The 14,124-nt window shown below is 48.0% G+C and overlaps 1 protein-coding gene and 1 long non-coding RNA gene across 2 annotated transcripts; both read right to left on the bottom strand.

The window, feature by feature from the left end:
* Nucleotides 1-155: 155 nt before the first annotated feature.
* Nucleotides 156-1,249, bottom strand: LOC104021592 (phorbol-12-myristate-13-acetate-induced protein 1-like). The gene is made up of 2 exons (XM_087762497.1): nt 1,110-1,249; nt 156-868 (listed from the first exon to the last, which is right to left on the bottom strand). The coding sequence occupies exons 1-2, from the start codon at nt 1,159-1,161 to the stop codon at nt 756-758; spliced, it is 165 nt and encodes a 54-aa protein (XP_087618623.1). The 5' UTR covers nt 1,162-1,249; the 3' UTR covers nt 156-755.
* Nucleotides 1,250-3,225: 1,976 nt separating this feature from the next.
* On the bottom strand, nt 3,226-13,140 carry LOC148055123 (uncharacterized). The gene is made up of 3 exons (XR_015705842.1): nt 10,193-13,140; nt 9,884-9,990; nt 3,226-7,448 (listed from the first exon to the last, which is right to left on the bottom strand). It is a non-coding gene; the product is annotated as an uncharacterized LOC148055123 (long non-coding RNA).
* Between the last annotated feature and the right edge of the window lie 984 nt (nt 13,141-14,124).

Here is a 14,124-nt window from a genome sequence, read left to right as displayed (position 1 = left end):
AACATTTTTTCATACTACTTTTTGAGCCTAAACAAGTAGCATTCAATTAATAGTTCTGTGAAATACTCATTTCATATACATGGGGTGCACATGTTTATATTTTTATATATAATATATATGCAAATATATATAATATAGACTAGAACTATGCAACATCGTGTTAATTCATAGAATTGTAATTTTTAATCCACAAAGCAGCATCCTGTAACAAATAACTTTTCAATATAGTGGTTTAATTAACAAATGAAATAATCCCAACACCAGATTCCTGTCCAGCGGAATCCATGCTTTAGAAAACAAGACCAGTCAGAAACCGAGCAACTGGCTTTTGCCTTGTGATATACAATCCCATGTTCCAAGACACTGACTTTTTTTGGCTTCTTTCTGAAGGTGATCTGAGCTCTTTGGTGAAATGTAGCTGTGGGACAGAGGACCAGAGGGTGACTGGGGAAACCAGGCTCCTGGAAGTCTTCTCAGACCAGGCTGAAGGGCAAGTTCCATCTTGCCCCAAGTCTCCCCATCGTGTGGTGAGGGGCTCTGCCCATCGCTATCTTTTTTTTCACCTGGCATTCATACACCAATATTGCTGAAACATTCTTCAAAGAAACCATGTTGCAACAGCCACCCTTCAGTAGCTACAGGCAGCAAAATACAACGCAGCTTTCTTCATCTCCCAGTGTCAGTGAAGTCTCTCGTTCCAAACCAACAAAGCCAAGGTCTTCCCTGCTTTTCAGCGCACCGTGTCCGAGGGGAGCTCACGTTTCCGGGCAGAATAGCTTTGTTAGGAGGTTCAAGATCTTCTGCCGCAGGTCCCACTTGTCGCTTATCCTGCGCAGCTGCAGGGCGCACTCCGCCACCACCTCCCGTTCTGCAGAGCACACGCACGGCCGTCAGCCATGCATATTTGGTTTTAATTCTAATGAGATCTTGGCCGCTTTTTTCTCAATATTAAATCCCCCTCCTCCCGTGTTCACACGGGCGGCCGCAGCCGCATCCTGCCGCCCGCGGCGCGGCGAGCGCTGCCCCCGCTCCGGGTGCTGGAGCCGGCGAGCAGCGGCCCGGGCGGAGAAGCGCCCCACCACCACCCCGCTCCCTTCACCCTCCGGTACCTGCGGGAGCGGCGGGCGGCGCGGCCTTGCGCAGGGTCCTGCCGGGCATCATCGCGGCGGCTGGGTACGTCACGGCTCGGCGGCGGCAAGAGTGCGGGCGGGCGGGGCGGAGCGGAGCGCGGCCCTAAGAGCGGCGGCGCGGCCGGGCTTTCCCCGCGCTGTGACGTGGGGAAACCGTACGGGAATCCCGCCCCCCCCGCCGGGCAGGCGGCGGCGTGCCGGAGCGCGGGGTGGCGGGTGCCGGGCCCCGGGGACAGCGCCTCCGCTGTGGGACAAAAAGGAATGGCAGGATGGGATGCGCTTGGAGGAGAAGACTTGGTGTAGGGATGGGGTGTGCTTAGGGAAGAGGAGATGGAGGCATGGGATGGGCTTGTGGTGGGCCAGGAGGGGTGGAGGGATGAGGTTTGCATCTTCTGGGCAAGAAGAGGCAGAGGGGTGGAGTGTGCTTGTGCTGGGCAAGGAGAGATGGGAGGGTGGGCTGTGCTTGTGGTGGTGGTTCAGGAGAGATGGACAGGGCTGTGCTTGCGCTGAGGAAGAGGTAGAGGGATGGAGTGTGCTTGGACAAGCAGAAGCAAGGGATGGGTTGTGCTTGTGGTGGGCAACAGGATATGGATGGATGGGTCTGCTTGCTCTTAGTCAAGAGATGCTCCTGACACAGCACTGTGATGGTGACCTTGGCCGCAAACAAGTCATAGAGAAATGAGCTGGTCCATATCATGTGCCCTATTTGCAACTTAGGGCCTCCCTCCTGCTGCTGGATCCTCCCTGTGGCAGCGCAGTGCCCACATAACGTGTTGCTGGCTGACATGCGCTGGGGCACACTTACCTGTGCTTGCTGTAATTTTAGATGATGCTTTTTACAAGAACCAAGAGCTGGAATTTTAAAGTCACCCTCGTGACTTTGTGATTGTTGCACAGTGTTGGGAGAGCTGCCGGTGATATATGGGTCACTTATCTGCCTCCTGTCTCTTGGAAAGCTGATATTTGGTGTGGTGGCACATAGGATGGACTTTTGTTTTTAGGGGGAAATGAAAACAGTTTGACATAAAGAGAGAACAGATGGACCACACATAACAAAGAATTGATTTGTGGCTGAAAGCCAGTAAATGTCCACCTATCCCATCAAAACACAAGAACTTTCAAGGAAAAGACGCTGCAGTATAATACAGACCCACAAGGGGCTGTCAAGAAGCTCCTTTCCATGGGATCGGAGCCTCTGAAGTCAAGTGTCTAGAAACGCTGATGACTTTGAAGTCTATTAGAAGAGGAAACTCGCCAGCTCAGCTTGGAAACCCTTTCCCCTGCATATGTGCTGGAAGCAATGGCACACCTGAAACAGGGCTGGGATTTCTCTCCCTGCGTAGGAAACCTCAGCCCCTGACAGAAGGCAGCGGGCACAGTGGTGCCGTGGGGCTGGCATGTGGGAAAGGCAGCAGTGCTGGCTCACGGATAGGGCATTTCTCAGGGTGAGATGTCCGAACGAAGGCTATAGCTGGATGAGACTTTTGCACAGCCGTTCCCAAGACGGCAGCTAGGCTGCAGTGGGTGCTGGCTCTGGTAGCATCCCTCAGTGTGCTCTGCTGGGTTGTGACCTAGTGCCTGGTGTCAGAGCACTTTAAGTTGACCACAGAGGAGTTTTTTGAGAAGGTATTGCCTTCACCCCTCATCCTTTGGTATAAAACCTATATGGCATATAGGCTTATTTGCTTGACTTGATGTGTTCAGGGTCATTATTCAGCTGTGTGAATGCCCTTGTTTGTAACCCAGCCCTGTTCAGGGAGAGCTGCCCTTTGACTGTATCATTCCTGTTACATTAAGAAACTGTTTCTTCAAAATAAGTCTGTTGGGTTTTAGATGGAGGGAAGGCAGGTTTTAAAGGAGCAGCAGCTGCCCGAGCATTCACACACCATTCAGGGAGTCACACACACACCACCCGAGACTTTAACCGCTAGGACCGGAGTCCCTTCACAGCGGGCAGCTCCACTGAGCTGACAGGTGCTCCTTTCTGACTCCTCACTCATGCACACACTCACCCTTGGTTGCTTTCTCTCCCCTCAGGCTCGACCCTAGGTTTCCCGGAAGCAGAGTCTCCAACACAACGTACGCCAGGCGAATTTATTGAGTGGTACAGCAGTGAAGAGCAGCTCGAGCTGGGTGCCTCTGGGGAGGGACCCCAAACAAAGAAATCCCTGGGCAATTATACCCTTACAGTCTAAGTTCCCCTCCCCTCATGTGACAGTTCAGTCCAATAATAATATTTGGGTCTGGGGTCTTCTTATTCCTTATTGGATCCTTTCCCTGTCTCCAGGCAGGACATTCCTTTTCTTATCTTGAATAGTTGCAGCTTCTGCCGATGGTTGTCGCTACCTTATCTTTCTGATTTGCACCGGTTTCAGGGCCTTCCTTTATGTAGCTAGGTAGGAGTTCAGCATACAGTCAGCATATCTAGGTGAAAGTTCACAGCTTGCAGTCTAAGGCTTCAGCAGGCCTTTGGATTCTTATTTGAGCTAGAAAGTGACTTCTACAACAACAGGTAAACAGCTCAGGAGCATGTCAGGCTGCATGATGTGTTGTCCCTCACGGTGGAGGTGGTGTGGTCTGAAGCACATGATGCTCAGGGCTGCATCTCATGGCTGTAACATGGGCTGAGTGAAGCCTGATGGCTGCTCTGCAAATCACGGCAGCCCCTCCAGGACACCGGCACAGGGGGCCAGGGTGCTTACCGAGACCCCCACGTGCCCCCAGTGCTCTCAATGCTCAGCAGTCCCAAATGCAGGGAAAGCGCTCACAAACTCAGGCTGCAGGGAAGAGGGACACACTGGTCCCTTGCACTGTTGGGCACACGTGTGTTAGGTTGTGCATTTATTTTGCTTGTTTAGGCAGAGCCAAGGACAACCTAGGGCTTGTTCTTTGTGAATTCGGAGACAGATCTAATACTTGGGTAAATTATTTAAATAACTGTTCCTCCAGTGAGGCCAAAACCAAATGAACCTCGATCCTGTCCTGTTTAGCAATACTTCCTCACCCAAAAGGGGAATGATCTTTAAGGGCAACTTCTCCCTATATCTCTGTGGCAACACCGAGAGATGGGCCCTTCTTTTGGGCCTATGTGGGTGAGGAGATGCTTTTCCTGCCAGGGCACCTGGACACAAACCAGTGGGCTAGTAGAATCGCAGGCATAAATTTATTTCTCTATTTTATTTTAAAATAATGGTAGGGTAATAAGAACAGTGGGGGACTTTAGTGTACAAAATGGGATAATAGACCTGCCTGTGAACCAGAGTATCTGAAGTGCTCACCTCTGGCTGAGTGCCACCCCATTGCTGCGGTCAGAGCTGTGTATGTGAGTGCAGTGGTGTAAGGCAGGAAGCCCCACTGTTTAGAGGGGCTCCCATAGGGAGAGGTCAGCCTGATTGCGCTTTACTGATGTGTGACAAATCACAGTCCGTTACAGCAGGGGCAGCACACAGCAGGGCTGCTGCCAATTATAGGATTGCACAACAAGGGCAGAGCAAAAAAAAGTGTCCATTGTAGTTTCAAGCCACTAGCGAGCTCTGATGGTTTTTTGTTTCAGTTCCCTTAAACAAAGCAGTGTAGCTGTGGGAAGCACAGACATCTGGAAAGCTGCTCTACCAGAGCAGCCACAAAAGCTGTTTCTTGCTGTGGCTCCACTGAGCGGGACCATGGGTCCCCAGGTGGGCACAGCTGCGGCAGGGGAGCAGAGAGAAGCAGCCCAAGGAGCACAAGCCTCTCAGAGCACTCTTCCGGTTTATTTGTGTTTAACATCATTTAAAGTTAGTGCAATTACACAGCTGAGAAGAGAGAATCATCTTGAGATAACATGCTCAGAGCTTTACCAGTGTCTGGGCGATGCATTCTAACCAGGAACACGCTATTGAAAGCCAATACGTGACTGACTCTCAGTATGAATAATATCAGTGGGCAGACTTGCTGAAAGGAAATCGAATGTTGCAGAAATGAAATCAAGAGTAGGAGAGAAAGGAAACTAGCTGTTTTTTCTCTGAACTCAGTATTTGTGCTGAATCAGCTTCAAGCTGTTTCTGCATATCCCTATAAGATCTTAAATAAATCTCTGGTACTGCTTTGTTATTGGAGCTGTTCTGATCTTCCAAAGGCTGTCTGGTGTTGACAGCTCTTGTGTTAACTGAGAAGCTGCTTGTGTCTCTCTCTCTCTCTCCCTTTTCCCATTTCTGCAGACTGCAAAGTCAGTGATTCCTGTTGATCCTTGCAGGTCCAAGCACAGGAGCAGGAAACTCATCTCTGTTGTCAGGAGCACAAACCAAAGGTCATTTTGGGAAAGCATGGCAGAGTGTGACCACGCTGAGTGTGGGTGATGATCACTGTGTGCTGGCCTCAGTGGGTTTTGTCCCTGCCCCCCCCCCCCCCCATTTCTTAAATCACTCTAACTCTCGTTTGCTCTTCTCTGGTACCTTTCCTCCAGGGATCTCTCTCACCATTACAAGTAAAGCTTCATAAATCCTCAAGCCTTAAGCATTAATGTCAACTTCACTTTTCAAGGAAACAGCTTTGTTCTGTGTTAGCGATTTTCTGGTGGCAATTGCAGCAAAGCTTCATCCTCCAGCAGCTGCTGCTACACTGCCAACACTTCCACTATGGTGAGGGAAGAGGTGAATGCAGATTTAAATAGTTAAGAGAAATACTCCAGCTAATTCGACGTTCAGTTGCTGGTGTGATCCAGCACCAGACAGGAAAAGAACTGCCTGCCCACTGCTTGGATGTAACCCCCACTTGCACAGGTCTTATCTGTTGTTTAAATATTACCTAATGGCCCTACCACTAATTCTTAGACTCTCCCTCCTATGTTGTTCTCTCTTGCCTGCTTCCCTTGAAAGCTTAAACATATAAGTTTCTTAGCAAAAGGTGAACTGCATGGCTTGTTCATATATCACAGTGCTCTGTCACTGGCAGAGGGGATGAACACCCATCTTTTCTTCTGCAAGCACTTGTGTGCCAAGCAGGCTGCATTAATTATTTGCAAAATGCTTCTGAAAGATGACTTGCATGTGTCTGATCTAGTGCCCACCAAAGCCAGGGTGGGCAAAGCAGTTTTCCTACTGACAGCAATACAATTTGGTTGAGGATGGGGTTGGATACCAGAACCCCTCCTTGATATAGCTGAAGTGTAAGAGAGTTTACATTGACTGCGTGCTGTTTAATCAAGGAGTAACTGTAAAAAGACTTAGTTGACTGAATTTTCCTGGTCTTAGGTTGTTATACAGTCAATTCTAAATTAGCCAGGGCAGATTATCTGGTGAACTGAATTTTCTGTGAAAGCAAAAAGCAAAGACACTGCAGGTAGCTCCTTGTAAAGCCATTCCCAATTCAGCCCATTGGTAGTCACCGAAATGTTTTCTAAAGAGCTAAAAAGGATGTAAGAGATGGAAAAATTCATTAAGTAGTTTGTTAAGTGGATTTTAGCACTCGTGAAGATGACAATATTCTCATAAAGGCCAGTCTTTGCAACTGCTATCCAGAAGAAGTAGGTATTAGTAAAGTAAATATTGGCGTTGATCACTGTTTATCAGGCTGGTGGAGTATTTGCTGAAGAACTCTCCTCCGTGTGCGTAGGTGTCTTTGCAAACACCAAGAATACAGCTGCGCCATCACTGCTGGATTTTTACAGAAGTCCTTCCTTGGATGGTGACTATGGTTATTTTCTGTCTTGCTATCTTTGTTGAGAATTTGAATGTGCTCCATTTCTGGAATTCATCATTGCTTGCTGGTCTGCCAGATCTTTTTCAGGCTCTGGCTACCTCCTATTTCCCCTATTCCCTATGCCTCCTCTGTGCTTTGTCATAATTTTTGTATATAGTTGCAGGAATACGTGAGATTGTGTTTTACTTTGATGAGATGCAGCTGTGCCCTTGAGGCTTGTTACAGGTTCACAGGAATGCAGCTGTGACCTTGAGGCTTGTTACAAACAAGTTTGTGAAACTTAGAGGCAGAAAAATAAGGATGAGATTGGATACATCCCTGAAAGAGGAATTCGCGTGCACCAGCTTGAAGAACCAATAAGTAACGCTGAAGAGACGTGTGGACGAAAGACAGTAGCCAATGAAATGGGTTTTGCTTCCTCGTGAACACTAGATCATATTATAAAAGGGATAGATTGTAAAAATAAAGGGTCTTTGCTTGTCTTCGCCTGAACTCATATGCGGAGTCCGTGTCTCATTCCCTTCAAATGGTGACCCCGATGTGATTCGGAGGAGGCAGCGCTGCAAGTAGCATCCGGAGGGAACCCCAGCTGAACGACTCAAGCTGACGGCAGGACTGCCGGCTTTAATCCCGGGACATCACCTTAAGAAACAGGTAAGCAGCTGGGCAGTAATCATGGGAGCTAACATATCAGCTGAAGAAGAAGCTATAGTTAAACTTTTAATGCAGCTATTAGCGAAACGAGGAGTGAAGTATGACGCATATAAAATAAAATTATTACTGAAGTTCTTGCAAAAGCAAGGGACTCCCTCTACAGTCTCTGCAGTATCTGATGTGAAATCTTGGGAAAAGGCAAGGGAGACGATTTGGGAGACAGCGTCCAGAGGGGACACCACCGCCACCGAAGTCATGACCACTTGGCAATTAGTGACTGAGACCTTGTGCTAATGGCAAGCTGAAAAAAAAAAAAAAAAAAAGAAAAAAAAAGGTACAAAACGCAGTCGCTCAAGCAGCGCAGATAGGGAATGATGAACTGAGTGAAAGCAAGCCCCAAGACAAGGAAGCTCTTATAGACTTGGGGGAAAAAGAAAAGAATGAGAACTTGGGTGAAACAAACAAGGGAACAGGACTCAGACCGCTGTAGCAAACACTACACATCAAAGTTATCCCACCAGATCTCCAGCCAACACGGGCTTTATACCCCCAGCAGTAGGTGTGTCATGTTATAAGGGGCGGAGACAAGGGAGGGTCGACCCTTAACTCTTTCCGTACAGCACGTGATCTTCCGGTCGCCAGCCCTTATCTTTACTACATTTCCCCCTCCCTTCGCTCCAGTAGTTCTGGATCTTGCTGGGGAAGCTACGTGTAAAATAATCGATATATGGTAAGACTTATACAGACACGCATCCGTTATGTTTGTACTGTGCACCAGGATGAGGGAACCTGCAGATGACAGCTCTTGGCAGAATTTCATTTAATTGCTCACTGAGGTGGCCTGAAAAGCCTGATATTCAGGTTTGCTCGAAGAGGACCTGAAATGACACATGGTCCATGTTTAACCCCGTGTTTGAAGAAGATGCCCTCATGATTGTGGAGACCCTGTTGAATGCTTTGATCCATGACAGCAAAGGTGCTGCCCGAGTAAAGAGCACTTTGGAAACTGCTTTAAAATACTGTGTTTTGTCCTCTGCATAGTAAAATTCATTTCCTTCCTTGTATTAGCAAGGCCATAATAATGATCAGTCATGCTTACATAAAAGGGTTTCTTTTAAAAAAGGGGAATGCGCAAAGGACAGAAAACAGCTTGATTTTCAGAGGAAGATGCCCAGACTTTACACAGCTATTTCAAAGGAAGCAGCACTGCTGTGTCTGATGTAGATGTATAACAACAAACAGATGTGATGGATATGCAATGAGTTTCCAAACACAGTCTTCATTTAGACACCTTCATATAGTCTCCAAATGGAAGAAGGGAGACAAGGTCTCTTTTATTTGAGCGTAGTCCCCCAAAACACCTTTCCAGCCCCCAAGAGAAATGGAGGACAGGTGCTTTCTGAGGAGTTTCTTCAGTTCAATCCTGAGAAACCTGTGATTATGCCATGCTGCATCTGCAGTGCTACACTGCCCATCTAGATGTGCCAGGGCCTTAGGTGTGAAAGAGGCAATAGAAAAAGGGGGCAATGTGGGGGGGAGTGGAAGTTTTGAAGTTTCCAGAGCCTCTGAAGCCACTTTGAAGGAGGAAAGGAAGAGGAGCAAAGAGGAGAATACAGGAGAAATGGTAAAGGATAAAAGTATGACATATTTCCATGTGCTGGGGACAAGTGGCCATGGAAACAGTAACAGGAACCTCAAAACCTGAATGGTCTCTCATCATCTTACTGCTGATAAAGCAAAACCTGCGGGTGATGCACAGAGCTCAGCGCAGGAAGCTGTTACTGAAGCTTTTCCCAGGCCAATTCCTGGAAAATAGCTGTTCTGGTGCTCTTGGAGTGGAAACACAGAGCTGTTCTGCAGAGAGGAAAACTAATGGAAACCAAAGCCTGAGCGTTCAGAAAATCCTGTGAAAATGAGGGCTTTACAGGAGGGAATTCAGGGGAGACTGTGAAACCTTCTACAAAATGGGTATTGCATCATTTCAACAGAGGGCTAATTTGTTGCTCCACATGAGCAGGCATGTCACCGCCACCTGGCAGAGCAATGAGTCATCTGCCAAAGCAGTTCTCAGCCCGGTAAAATTCCTATCCATTATCCAGCTTTGATCAGGTCACGTATTAAGTCACCCTCATTTTACAAACCAAACCCTAAGTTACTGATTCAAACACCACAAAAAACCCAAACTCTTTCAAGGCTGGAAGAAAATAAATATCTAAATTCTTGAACTCTGTGACAATGCAGGTTTTCAGACATTACTTGCTGGTTGAAAGGCTTAATCCTGAAAAAGTCCCTGCTTCAAAGCACACTGAAATCAGTCACCCTGTTTATGTCACACTTCTGTAACTACATATATTGAAAGGTCCCCAAAGCCCAGTACACTAATCTTTTCTATTTATAATTTTGTGAAAAACCTCAGACCTCACCTTGAAGTCTTTCTCATTGCAGGTATCCTTTTGATTTAAATGTGATTGCTGATGTCTGAGTTTTTCTTCACCTTGTAGTTCAGCCCGGGTTGATTGTGGTGACTTGCCTGTAAGATAATGCCATTTTCTCTAACCAGCTACGGTAACAGATCCCTTTGGGCAAAATGGGCTGAGCAGTTCCTTTCCATCATTATTATGTGGTGTAATCAAAGATCAGTATTGTCTGATTAAGATGACCTTCATCTGTGTGGCTGACAGAAGTTTATCATCTGACTGAATGAGCTGCTGAAAAGGAGCACTCGCATTTACCTGGATTTCACTAAGTGCCTCTTATCTTGCTTTATTGTTGCTGGATGGTTGAAGAATCAACGATCATCTGAAGGTGAGATCCCGTTTGCCTTCCTCAGAGTCCACACTTTCACTTAATGGCAGTTACCTAGAGAAATAGTGCTCTGGAAGAAAGGGCCTAAGAGCCAGTTATGAGAAAGCAGCAGGTTCCTTCAGAAACTTAGCATGTTTCTTAGTCTGGGCAACTGTAGCAAACACTACACATCAAGGTTATCCCACTAGATCTCCAGCCGACCCGGGGCTTTATACCCCCAGCAGTAGGTGTGTCATGTTATAAGGGGCGGAGACAAGGGAGGGTCGACCCTTAACTCTTTCCGTACAGCACGTGATCTTCCGGTCGCCAGCCCTTATCTTTACTACATTTCCCCCTCCCTTAGCTCCAGTAGTTCTGGATCTTGCTGGGGAAGCTACGTGTAAAATAATCGATATATGGTAAGACTTATACAGACACGCATCCGTTACGTTCATAGATTTTGCCCAGTCCAGCCAGTAGTTCGTCGCGGCTCCCTCATTACTCCCCCACACCATCAGGATGCATAGGGAAATGGTAACCTGTCAAGATAAGACTCAATAGATTGATTAATGTCTATACGGTCGAATATTTCGACTGGGTACCCATTCTAGCGTCCCTTTCTCGGTTTGCACACACGCATACCCACGTCCCAAGCAACGGAGGGAATAAGGGCCCCCCCATTCACGGGTTTGCAGGTCCCGTACTTGAACCAAAGGGTAAGGCCCTTCGTTCTCATCGAGCCGGAAATGTGCCTGGGTTGCAGTCTGGGTTTTATAGGTGTTCCCTCGAATGGTATGATTTAAGGTAATTAGTGCCGTCGTCAACAGACGCTGTGCCCGAAATAAGGGAGGGTCAAGGGGAGGGGGAACCCCTGTTCCTGGGCTTATCTTTTCCCCCTCCCTAAGTCGGTCGAGTAACTCTTTTAATGTGCGGTGCACGCGTTCTACAATGCTTTGGCCCGTACTGTTATAGGGAATGCCATGACTCAACTGAATATCCCAGCGCGCGCAAAAGTCCTTTGTCTTCTTGCTGACATATGCCGCTCCATTATCTGTTTTAATTTTTTGTGGGATGCCAAGTTGCGCCATACAGTCCTGCCAATGTAAAACAACTGCAAGAGCATTTTGTTTAGCATGCATAGTCGCTAAAATAACTCCACTGCAGGTATCAACTGTGACATGCAGATACTTACGTGGATTAAAGGGTTCATAAATCGTAACATCAGACTGCCATATTTGGTTGGGCTGCAACCCTCGAGGGTTTACCCCTGCCTCCCAGAGGGGACCTTTGGAACACACAGGACAAGCAGCAATCACAGAGCGAGCATCTTGCAACGTAATGCCAGCGAGCCTAGCTAAACCGCGAGCTCCACAGTGGAGGAGCTCATGCAGGCGGAAAGCTCGCCTTAGGTTAGAAGTTTCTTCAACCGCCAGTACGCTCTTTGCTAAGCTGTCCGCTATTTCATTCCCAGCAGAAAGAAAACTCGGTATGGAACTATGACTATTAACATGGATAGGACAGACAGGAGCGGTTCTCATTTGCAGTGCGGTGAGCAACATTCCGGCAATCTCTGACGTTGCCCCAAGTGCCCATCGGCACTTCTTCAGTAACTTATATACATAGCAAGAGTCTGTGATTAGATCCAAGGCCTCTTCGGGCCATTGAGCGAGAGCCATCCATACCGCTTTGGCCTCAAGATACTGCACGGATTGCCCTTGATCTTGATAACTAATGTGGGTCCACTGACCATCCACCTGCCATGTAACGACAGCTTTCCCAGTAATCGATGACGCGTCAGTAAAAACTGTGCGGCCTCCGGTGGGTTGTTCAACTATGGCACTAGCTGGCAAAAAATGGAGTACCTGGATTATCTCCCCACAGGGGTGTGGTCTTAGACCTTCAATACGACCCGTAAATTCAGCTATCGCCGCTTGCAGGAGCCCCACTTGTGGAAGTACCAACTCCCACTGTGCCAAAGAACAGGGCAATGCGATGACCTCCGGGTCCTTCCCTGTTAAGTGTTGAGTTTGCCTCCGACAGCGGAGAATAAGCTGGGATAATAATGTTGGCCAAGAAATTAAAGCCGTCTTTGGTTTGCCTTGATACAACCAAGCAAAAGGCCAGCCTTTTTCACCATTATTTTGAATTAGTAAACCATGGCCAGCGGTATCGGTCATGTAAATCAGGGCAGTGACCGGTTGTTCAGGTGTAAATCGAGCGAGACCCCAATGCTGGGCTCGCTCCATAATTGTCCTAAGAATCTCCTGATGGTTTCTTGAAAGAGTCCTTGGAGCTAGGGGGGAATCTCCTCCTTTCAGGAGTTGATATAAGGTAGTCATTTCTGCCTCAGATATTGGAATAAAGTTTCTAAGCCACAACAGTTGTCCAATTAATTTTTGTGCCTCATGGAGTGTTGTCACTGCAGTCCGAATTTCAAATGATTGTGCTGTCACGCTTCGTGGCCTCAGTTGAGTACCTAAATACTTTACTGCACGCCCTACCTGTGTTTTCCGAGGCTCAATGTGTAACCCATGTCGCTCCAAACTGACTATCAGCTGCACGCGCGCCTTTTCCAGTAACTCCTCTTGGTTGGACGCCAATAACACGTCATCCATGTAATGGAAAATGATGACCGTAGGGAAATTTTCTCGAATAGGGCGTATCGCAGCAGCTACAGCAATTTGACACAGGACTGGTGAGTTTTTCATGCCCTGGGGTAACACCTTCCATTGATATCTGGCGCACGGGTGTTGACTGTTAGGCTCAGGAACAGTAAAGGCAAAGCGTACTCTATCTTCTTCATGCAAGGGAACACTAAAAAAGCAATCTCTAATATCCATAACCACTATTTGATAGTCAGGTGGAATCATGGCTGGAGAAGGGAGGCCCGCTTGTAGCGGACCCATGTCTTGTATACATGCATTAACTGCGCGTAGATCATGTAGCAGTCGCCACGCTCCCGATTTTTTCTTTATCACGAAAACGGGGGTGTTCCAGGGACTTGTAGAGGGTTCGATGTGTCCTGCGTCAAGTTCTCGTTGTACCAATTGTCGAACAGCCGCCCTCTTTTCCTCTGTCAATGGCCACTGCTCTACCCACACTGGTTTATCTGTCAACCAGGTGAGTTTTAATGGGCGGACACAGGCAGTGGCCATTATGATAAATTTGTACGCAGCACTATATTCATCTTCTGCAAGCAACATCGTCCCAAGATGACAATGGGTAACTCAGCAATGACGGGGTTACACCATGCTACCCTAGCTTGTCCGGATTCCGGATCCTTCAACATAATTTGCATTGGGTTCCTGCTTTGATGCGAGGTCTGCATGCCTCCCACGCCTTGCAGCGAACCTCTCGGTTCGAGTGGCCAATCGTCTGGCCATAGATGTGATGGGATTACTGTAACATCCGCTCCTGTATCTAAAAGGGCTCTTAACACGAGGCGTGGTGTTCCCCCCAACTCTGGGAGCCATGGGGTAACTATAATATCTACTTCTGGTCGTGTGGTCATGTTTAGGGTGAGTGCCACATACGGCGAGGCTCTATCCCCAGCCTCCTCTATTGCGCGCTCCCATCTCCCCAAGGCAGCTGAGTTGGATATTGCATCATTGGGACCGCAGGCGACTGTGCTGGTCCCGGGGAAGGAGAGACTCCCTGTGCCATACATTGCGCTGCTGTCGTCGGGCCTGTTGAGCTGATCACTGGGGCAGGTGGGGATGGCACGGCCCTCAGCCATCCCCTCTTCTCATTTCCCCAGCCTGGTCTCCTTTGCTGACTCCCCGATTTGCACTGTCGAGCTCTGTGGCCTAGTCGCCCGCAGCGCCAGCATCGTAGGTCTCTCTCTCCTTCCCCTGTTCCAGGGGTGTTTATTTTTGAAGGG

This window comes from Nipponia nippon, unplaced genomic scaffold (genome assembly GCF_047370975.1).
Source record: "Nipponia nippon isolate SJK-2023a ecotype South Korea unplaced genomic scaffold, ASM4737097v1 scaffold_26, whole genome shotgun sequence".
Lineage (NCBI taxonomy): Eukaryota > Metazoa > Chordata > Aves > Pelecaniformes > Threskiornithidae > Nipponia > Nipponia nippon.
The sequence above is the reverse complement of the archived record's forward strand: the minus strand, read 5'-3'. Positions and strand labels throughout refer to the sequence as shown.

What these genes read in the sequence shown, in the direction of transcription:
- LOC104021592 (XM_087762497.1), bottom strand. Translation starts at nt 1,161, where the DNA reads ATGATGCCCGGCAGGACCCTGCGCAAGGCCGCGCCGCCCGCCGCTCCC. An exon ending in GCCGCCCGCCGCTCCCGCAG is followed by an intron (nt 869 to 1,109) that starts GTACCGGAGGGT and finishes TGTGCTCTGCAG; the next exon opens with AACGGGAGGTGGTGGCGGAG.